We start from the raw sequence: 10262 nt of genomic DNA on the forward strand, positions 1-10262 counted from the left end.
CCCTGTCATATACTTTTTTTTACGCTTTTGTCCGCCGGGGTGGTGGTGGTGTTGCGGACTGCTGTCTCTGTTTCGGGTGGCTGTTCTGTTCTGCGGACTTTCTGTTCATCGGGAAGTCCTCCGTGTGCGGCGGTGGTGGCTTTGCGGACCTTGGGCGTTCTGGCTGTCGGGTTCTTGGGATGTTTGGGTGGGGCTTTGCCTCCTGTGGCGCTTGCCGTGGGTGCGGTTGGCTTGCGGGGCGCTTCTCGCGGGCCTTGCGGTCGGGCTGTTCCCGCGGGTGATCGATGGGGTTTGGATCGGGCGGTAAACAGCTGTCACAATCACCTGCCTGAATTCTCTGGGTAGGTAAAATGGGCGCAGGGAAATAGACAACAGTTCCAGCTCAGCCGTGCAAATTTTGTCTTTAACATGCACAGAAGAGCACCAGCGTTCGTTAATATAGAAACAAACTCCCCCTCCCGTTTTTTTTACCTGTCATATTCAAGTCTCTGTCCCGCACATTGGTCCAAGAAATCCATTTAACTGAAGAATGTCGTTCTGTAAATCTTCAGATAGCCAGGTCTCTGTAAAACACAAGATACACGCATCCCTGTATTCTTTCAGGAATCGGATGTTGGTGTTTAATTCATCAGTCCCGTTCTGCAATGATCTAACATTCGCGAGGAGAATAGTTGGGAGCGGTAGTTTTGTTTTGCGCCTCTGAAGTTTCCTCCGTATTCCCCCCCGCTTGCCTCTCTTCCTCCTCCGCAGACGGAGCTCGTCTCTCCGCTGGAATCGGTGTCCGAGTCGCCTTTGCTCTCTGATCTCCGGTGGTCGAATATCCAGGTCTGTTTTTCCCTCACCGTGTTGTTTGATGTCGAAGAGCTGCTCCCTGGTGTAGGAGATGGCTTTTCCCCTCTTTTCCTCATGTAGGCAATGGCAGTGAACCCCCGTGAGAAAATATATCGCCCCGAAAATAAAGTAAATGCAGTTCATTTTGCAGTCCATTTGAGCCTCCTGCTCCGTTGTTGTTGCGATCCGTAACACTTAGTCGAACAAACAATCGAACAAACAATCAAACAAAACACACTACACTCTGACCGTCACGGCTCGCCAACAGAGCAGCGCCCCGGTTTGAACGAGTGTAACAACAAGTGTTTTGCGGGGGCGGGTGCTGTCTCTGGTGGACTGGCCGGCGCGGTCGCCCGGTCTGGGTCCTGTCGGGCTTTTGTGGGGGCGGCTTGATCGTGGGGCCCGTGGGGGGTGCCCCGCGGGGGACAAGGGGCGGGGCTTCCCCTGGATGTCTCGGGGCTTGGTGGCTGGAGCGCCTGGGGTCTGCTGGGCTGTCATTGCTGAGCGTGGGGTATTCTTGATGGGCCGGGGGTTTGGGGAGTGGAGGCAGTGGTTTGTGGCATTGTCGGTGTTTTGGATGTGCCTTTTTTGATTGGTTGGTGCTGCCTTGGCGGGTGGAGTCATTGGTTTCTTTCGGGGTATGGAGTTTTCTCAGGGGCTCCAAACTTTTAAACTTTTCAGCTCTTGAACTTTTGAAAGGCAGTGTATCTCCTTTTTATCGTTTACTTTGTAATTGTGTTTCTTCTTCACGTTCACTTTTATCTGTTTGCATCTGTGTTTAGTTGCATGTCTGTTCATTTTCTAGTTGTATCTATTTATCCCCTGTATTACCTTTTATTCCTTTTTTTGTTTTGTTTGTTTATTATTCAACTGTTTTATTTATTTGATTGTGGTAAATTCTGCATCATTGTTTTTTGGGGTTTTTATTGTATGTAAAGCACTTTGTAAACTTTGCTTTTAGAAAAGTGCTATACAAATAAAGTTATTATTATTATTATTCAGTGAGCTACAGTCACACACAAAACCCTTCAATGTGTTCCAGAGGTTTACATGCTCCTTCACACAGTACAGTATGAGTCCGTCTTAACTCACTCACTCACTAACTAACTCGCTAACTAACCTGCTAACTAACTCACTAACTAACCTGCTAACTAACTCACTAACTAACCTGCTAACTAACTCACTAACTAACCCGCTAACTCCTCATCCACAGGGTACACAGCTTCCTCAGCAACAGACCACAGTCAGAGTTAGCTCCTCCACCATCATCAGCATCATCAGCTCCTCACGGCTGTGCTGAGCCCTTTCCTGTATCCCCTCCCCACCGATGGCTGCATCAGCCGCTCACCCATCACCACATGCTTTAAATACTCAGATGACACTGCCATACTCGCACTCCTCAACGATAACAACTCTGTAGCAGCCTATCAACGCTCCATTTCCCATTTCACAAATGGTGTACAGATAATTATTTGCATTTGAATATCAGTAAGACAAAAGAGCTCCTCATCACCAACTCTGGTTCCAGCAGTTCAGTCCACAACCCCACACCCATCCATAATGAGACTGTTGAGATGGTGGACCGCTTCAGGTACCTTGGACTCACTTTGGACAACAGACTCTGTTTCCACCAGCACACCACTGACATCCACAAACACTGCCAGCAAAGACTCTCCGTCATCCGCAAACTCAAAGCTCTTTCTGTCAAACCCCAGCTTCTGTTGTTATTGTACAAAAGTATAATTCAGCCCATATTACTCTACCGCTCCCCCTGGTTCTTCACCATGTTAACAGTCACTAATAGGAACCGGCTCACCCGCATCTCACACAATGCATCCAAGATCATTGGCCTTCCCACCCCCGACCTCTCAGACCTCAATAACAAAGCCATGATACGCAGAACACTAACCGTACCTCAGGACCCTGCTCACCCCATGAACCTCAGGACCCCGCTCACCCCCTGAACCTCAGGACCCCGCTCACCCCCTGAACCTCAGGACCCCGCTCACCCCCTGAACCTCAGGACCCCACTCACCCCCTGACCCCTTTCTTCACATTGCTTCCATCTGGTTGCAGGTACAGCTCCCTCACCTGGAGACGGGCCGCTTTAAAAAGAGCTTTGTTCCCTCTGCCGTTGAAGCTCTGAATTCAATGCATTGATTGAATGTATTGTTAATGTATTGTTAATGTATTGTTAATGTATTGTTAATGTATTGTTAATGTATTGTGGTCTTCCTGTTTGTATGAATATTGTGTGGTGGGTATGTGGGTACATGTATGTGAGGCTGTGTGTAAAGGGTGGAACCAAATTTCCTCTTGAGGACAATAAAGTATCTATCTATCTATCCATCCATCTATCTATCTATCTATCTATCTATCTAACTAAATCACTAACTCACTACACACACACTCAGTATGGAGCCTTATTGGACCAATCAGATTACAAGGGTAACTAACAACTGTATGATACTGTAGTAATACTCATGTTGTGGGTTTCAGGTCTATATATTCTCGGTCTTACTGGGTTTCAGGTCTATATATTCTCGGTCTTACTGGGTTTCAGGTCTATATATTCTCGGTCTTACTGGGTTTCAGGTCTATATATTCTCGGTCTTACTGGGTTTCAGGTCTTACCCGGGTCGACAGCCTGGACTCGGACTGGACAGTCGGAGCAGATCGTGAATCCAAAACCGTCTTTTCCTCGAACGATGCTCACCTGGAAACACAAACAGTCAGTTCAACAGTCAGTAAAAAAAGTCAGTACAACCAGTCAGAACAACCAGTCAGTACAACCAGTCAGTACAACACAGTCAGTACAACCAGTCAGTACAACCAGTCAGAACAACCAGTCAGTACAACCAGTCAGTACAACCAGTCAGAACAACCAGTCAGTACAACCAGTCAGAACAACCAGTCAGAACAACCAGTCAGTACAACCAGTCAGTACAACACAGTCAGTACAACCAGTCAGTACAACCAGTCAGTACAACCAGTCAGAACAACCAGTCAGTACAACCAGTCAGTACAACCAGTCAGTACAACACAGTCAGTACAACCAGTCAGTACAACCAGTCAGAACAACCAGTCAGTACAACCAGTCAGAACAACCAGTCAGTACAACACAGTCAGTACAACCAGTCAGTACAACACAGTCAGTACAACCAGTTAGTACAACCAGTCAGAACACAGTCAGTACAACACAGTCAGTACAACCAGTCAGAACACAGTCAGTACAACACAGTCAGTACAACCAGTCAGAACAACACAGTCAGTACAACACAGTCAGTACAACCAGTCAGTACAACCAGTCAGAACAACACAGTCAGTACAACACAGTCAGTACAACCAGTCAGTACAACCAGTCAGTACAACCAGTCAGTACAACCAGTCAGAACAACACAGTCAGTACAACCAGTCAGTACAACCAGTCAGAACAACACAGTCAGTACAACACAGTCAGTACAACCAGTCAGTACAACACAGTCAGTACAACCAGTCAGAACAACACAGTCAGTACAACCAGTCAGTACAACCAGTCAGAACACAGTCAGTACAACCAGTCAGAACACAGTCAGTACAACCAGTCAGAACAACACAGTCAGAACACAGTCAGTACAACCAGTCAGAACAACACAGTCAGAACAACAGTCAGTACAACCAGTCAGAACACAGTCAGTACAACCAGTCAGTACAACCAGTCAGAACACAGTCAGTACAACCAGTCAGTACAACCAGTCAGAACACAGTCAGTACAACCAGTCAGTACAACCAGTCAGAACAACACAGTCAGTACAACCAGTCAGTACAATCAGTCAGAACACAGTCAGTACAACCAGTCAGAACACAGTCAGTACAACCAGTCAGTACAACCAGTCAGTACAACCAGTCAGTACAACCAGTCAGAACACAGTCAGTACAACCAGTCAGTACAACCAGTCAGAACACAGTCAGTACAACCAGTCAGTACAACCAGTCAGAACACAGTCAGTACAACCAGTCAGTACAACCAGTCAGAACATAGTCAGTACAACACAGTCAGTACAACCAGTCAGTACAACACAGTCAGTACAACAGTCAGTACAACCAGTCAGAACAACACAGTCAGTACAACCAGTCAGTACAACACAGTCAGTACAACCAGTCAGTACAACCAGTCAGTACAACCAGTCAGTACAACACAGTCAGTACAACCAGTCAGTACAACCAGTCAGAACAACCAGTCAGTACAACCAGTCAGTACAACCAGTCAGAACAACACAGTCAGTACAACCAGTCAGTACAACCAGTCAGTACAACACAGTCAGTACAACCAGTCAGTACAACCAGTCAGTACAACACAGTCAGTACAACCAGTCAGAACAACAGTCAGTACAACCAGTCAGTACAACCAGTCAGTACAACACAGTCAGTACAACCAGTCAGAACAACAGTCAGTACAACCAGTCAGTACAACCAGTCAGTACAACACAGTCAGTACAACCAGTCAGTACAACACAGTCAGTACAACCAGTCAGAACAACAGTCAGTACAACCAGTCAGTACAACCAGTCAGTACAACACAGTCAGTACAACCAGTCAGTACAACACAGTCAGTACAACCAGTCAGTACAACCAGTCAGTACAACCAGTCAGTACAACACAGTCAGTACAACCAGTCAGTACAACACAGTCAGTACAACCAGTCAGTACAACACAGTCAGTACAACACAGTCAGTACAACCAGTCAGAACAACACAGTCAGTACAACCAGTCAGTACAACCAGTCAGTACAACCAGTCAGTACAACACAGTCAGTACAACCAGTCAGTACAACCAGTCAGAACAACACAGTCAGTACAACCAGTCAGTACAACCAGTCAGAACAACACAGTCAGTACAACACAGTCAGTACAACCAGTCAGTACAACACAGTCAGTACAACCAGTCAGAACAACACAGTCAGTACAACCAGTCAGTACAACACAGTCAGAACACAGTCAGTACAACCAGTCAGAACAACACAGTCAGTACAACCAGTCAGTACAACCAGTCAGAACACAGTCAGTACAACCAGTCAGAACACAGTCAGTACAACCAGTCAGAACAACACAGTCAGAACACAGTCAGTACAACCAGTCAGAACAACACAGTCAGAACACAGTCAGTACAACCAGTCAGAACACAGTCAGTACAACCAGTCAGTACAACCAGTCAGAACACAGTCAGTACAACCAGTCAGTACAACCAGTCAGAACACAGTCAGTACAACCAGTCAGTACAACCAGTCAGAACAACAGTCAGTACAACCAGTCAGTACAATCAGTCAGAACACAGTCAGTACAACCAGTCAGAACACAGTCAGTACAACCAGTCAGTACAACCAGTCAGTACAACCAGTCAGTACAACCAGTCAGAACATAGTCAGTACAACACAGTCAGTACAACCAGTCAGTACAACACAGTCAGTACAACAGTCAGTACAACCAGTCAGAACAACACAGTCAGTACAACCAGTCAGTACAACACAGTCAGTACAACCAGTCAGTACAACCAGTCAGTACAACACAGTCAGAACAACACAGTCAGTACAACAGTCAGTACAACACAGTCAGTACAACCAGTCAGTACAACCAGTCAGTACAACACAGTCAGAACAACACAGTCAGTACAACACAGTCAGTACAACAGTCAGTACAACACAGTCAGTACAACCAGTCAGTACAACAGTCAGTACAACACAGTCAGTACAACACAGTCAGTACAACACAGTCAGTACAACAGTCAGTACAACACAGTCAGTACAACAGTCAGTACAACAGTCAGTACAACACAGTCAGTACAACAGTCAGTACAACACAGTCAGTACAACCAGTCAGTACAACAGTCAGTACAACACAGTCAACCAGCAACCAGCTAGCAGCAACCAAATCACAGCTGGTTCTTACACTAAATATATTTTCATATCAGACAAACTTTTTATTAATTTTCTTATTCTGTATTTTTAGTCTATATTTTCATTCCTACATTTCCTTCATAATTCCCCATCGCCTCCATTCTTGCTTCTAGTTTTCTTTGCTGTGTTTTTTCCCCACAGAGTCGATAAAGTTTCATCTCACTGTCTGAGAGTCTGAGAGTCCGAGTCGTTCCTCTGCTGTTTCCATGACTCAGTCAACATGCAGAGGGAAAGGTCGCTTCTCTCCATGGGAGTTTTCTCTCCACAAAGACTTTAAATGTCTCCGAACCAAACTGACTGACAGGCTGGATATTAAACTGCTCAGGACACCCGGCCGCCCGTTACACCGCTACTGTGTTACCTCGTTACACCGCTACTCCATCCATGATCATTTGAGGGTCAAAGTAATATTTGTTCCATATATTGTCATGGTGGTGTGACCTCTGACCTTCCACCTCTGACTGTTGGTGGCGTGTCATGTTGCTGATCCAGGAACTGAAGTTTATTCTGTTGTTGATCTCAGTGGAAAGAAACACTCAGCTGACCGGAATATAAATGTAAGGAGAGAAAGGAGATTTACCGTGTTCGACCAACACCAGGCCACGCCCACACCCCGCGCCCACCAATCAAAACCAAGCTGGAGGTTTTGACTGGCAGATGGAACACATTCAACAGAATAGACTCCTGTAGGCCACCATGGTGTCGAAGGACTGATGGTGATTGGATGAACTGTCATCAAGGCGTGGGTTAATTTTTGATTGGCCACGCCCTTTCTTAAGCTCATTGGCTAAAGGCAGACATGTTAACGTTCTCAGTAAAAGTGAATAGTGTGATAAGGTGGATTTGGTTACTGTGACACAGTAAACTGTCTTGTCTTTAGCCCTAGTCTCTACTCCAAAACACTCTGAGTTGTAGCTTGAGAAGAGTCAGCTCAGTTAACCTGAACAAACTGTTAGCTAGCTAACTAGCCAGCAAACACACTGATGTTAATGTGAACATGCTAACGCTAGCTGCTGCTAGCTACGTTAGCTAGTGTGCTAATCAGATGTGTTAACAACAAGACAGTGATGTTAGCTGACCAGATGCTATGGTTAGCTAGCTAACAAGCTGACATTATCTAAACACTAAATCAATCAGATGGATCAGTGATGAAATGATCAGTTCAGTCAGAAACAGACAGAAATTAACCGTCTGTTCAATTCTGTTGAGACGACAGAAACACAGTCAGCTGTTCACAGAGCTGAGGACCTCCAAGATGGCCGCCAGAGGGGGAGGGGTTACATCACCTGAAGCCTCTATAGTGTGATGGGGGGGGGGGGGGGGCTTTGGACAGAACTGAGAGAGAGAGAGAGAGAGAGAGAGAGAGAGAGAGAGATGTAAAGGTGTTTGGACAGACAGAAAAACAGAGAAAAGGGGGGGAGGAGGTGTGTTTGCGTAGCGCTGGACAACATGTCAGTCGTCTGCCAGTTCAAACACCACTCTAACACACACACACACACACACACACACACACACACACCGTCTGGCTGGGGGAAAGAGAGAGTGTGTGTGAAAGAGAAAGAGAGTAGTTCTGAAAGAAAGGAAACTACTGCCCTCACCTACATACACACATGCACACACACACACACACACACACACACACACACACACACACACGCTACCCTCTCAGTGAGTATCCCAGCGGTTTGCAGTAAAATCATCCAGTTTTAATCTGTGTGAATTATTGAGCGATCTGTCACATACATGTACAGATCACAGATCACAGATCCCACACACACACACACACACGCACACACACACACACACACACACACGCACACACACACACAGACACACACAGAATCCCCAGTCACATGCAAACAGCAGCAACACAAAGTCATCCAGTGTGTATTCAGTCTTCTTATTAAACATTTATCTGACCTGCTGGTCGAGGAACACACACACACACACACACACACACACACACACACACACACACACACACACACTGACCTAGAAAACACTCCATCAGCAGTGACTGGTTCTGGTGGTTTTGCTGGGAAATGACCAGCAGCCACCAGTGACATCAGACCGGCCAATCAGAAGAGCCGTTTAAAACCTTTCCTGTTTTATTTTCCTCTGGTAATCTCAACAGACTGACTCATATAAACAATGTTGGTGAGGTGTGTTGTGTTTGATTAGCTGTCAGTCATTATCAGACGATATTCATAATAGATTTGATTAGTTAAAGGTTGGCAGGATCTGGAGCGGACGCTTCCTTTCTGTTCAAATCTGCCAATCTAATGTCAAGACCACCAACAGCAGAACATCCCTGCAGACCGGTACCGAGTCCACCGAGCAGCTCGGTAGTTCAGTTCAGTCTCACATCCAGTGTGGAGCAGAGGGAAGTAACTGTAAAGAGACTGTATGATAATGAAGTGCTGCATGTGGATCATATGTATGACTTTACCAAGAAGATCTTAAAATATTTTTCTTTTGCCAATAAGCAACATTAAACTGACAGATTAGTGAATGGAGTTTGGTTCACCTGAGGAACAAACTGGGGACAGACAGTAGAAAGTTGAGGTTTAGTGAATATTGCTGCTGGTGGATCACCAGAATTCACCAGAGGTTCAAAACCTCTTGGATGATGTTCGGCGTAACGTTAACTGATAAAAAACAAATCCACAAGACAAGAGTCACACCAGAAGAGAACAAGAGTTTTACGCCACGCAGCGGTCTGGTAGATGGTCTACAGACCAGATCCATTATGAATCTTATGCCAATACTAAAACTATTCTGAACATCAAGTTGACTGGTGAAATAGTGGAAGTCTACTCTACATGAACCAACCATCATCTGCTCCAGTCTCAACACACACACACACACACACACACACACACACCTGAGGCAGGTTCTGTCCAATGCAGACTCTACACAGCCGGTGGATGGTGTGCATTTCAGCAGCTTCTCTTCTGGACTTCACATTACAGGTTGTCGGTCAGGCCGTCCATCTGCCAGATCTGATCCAGAACCAGATTTAATCCACAAACAGATCTGATCCAGAACCAGATTTAATCCACAACCAGATCTGATCCAGAACCAGTTCCTCTAGGTAAACCAGTATGGGAGTTGTTCTGGACTCGTCTGAATGTTAGCAGAGACCTGCTAGCTGTGTGCTGAAGCCAGTCTTGTTGGTGTGTGTGTGTGTGTGTGTGTGTGTGTGTGTGTGTTGTTGTGAACCACTTCTCCTCTCCTGGGAACGAGCTGACAGAATAATAGCAGGAAGACACCCCCCCCCCCCCCCCCCCAGAGTGTGTGTTGCCCTCCGATAAGCCAGCACACTTCCTGAGCCAGCAGGAGGAACACACACACACACACACACACACACACACACTCTCCCCCCTCCCCGTGTGAACCGTCCATAGTAATAACAGGATCTTCTACTGTTCAACTCTACTGGATTCTACTGTGGAGGGAACGACTAGAGGGTACAAGACCTGAAATTCAAATTAACTCT

The 10262-nt window shown here is 46.1% G+C and overlaps 1 protein-coding gene across 1 annotated transcript in view; it reads right to left on the minus strand.

The window, feature by feature from the left end:
* LOC139915807 (regulator of G-protein signaling 3-like) overlaps nucleotides 1-9711 on the minus strand; it is a 33984-nt gene extending 24273 nt beyond the window's left edge. Inside the window, exons 1-2 of the mRNA XM_078285411.1 lie at nucleotides 9648-9711; nucleotides 3466-3547 (exon numbers count right to left, since the gene is read on the minus strand). Of these exons, the coding sequence (XP_078141537.1) occupies nucleotides 3466-3547; nucleotides 9648-9701 (136 nt within the window). The 5' untranslated portion in view covers nucleotides 9702-9711. The remainder of the gene's footprint in view (nucleotides 1-3465; nucleotides 3548-9647) is intronic.
* Between the last annotated feature and the right edge of the window lie 551 nt (nucleotides 9712-10262).

The sequence above is a fragment of the Centroberyx gerrardi genome, chromosome 8, assembly GCF_048128805.1.
Source record: "Centroberyx gerrardi isolate f3 chromosome 8, fCenGer3.hap1.cur.20231027, whole genome shotgun sequence".
In the NCBI taxonomy this organism is placed as follows: domain Eukaryota; kingdom Metazoa; phylum Chordata; class Actinopteri; order Beryciformes; family Berycidae; genus Centroberyx; species Centroberyx gerrardi.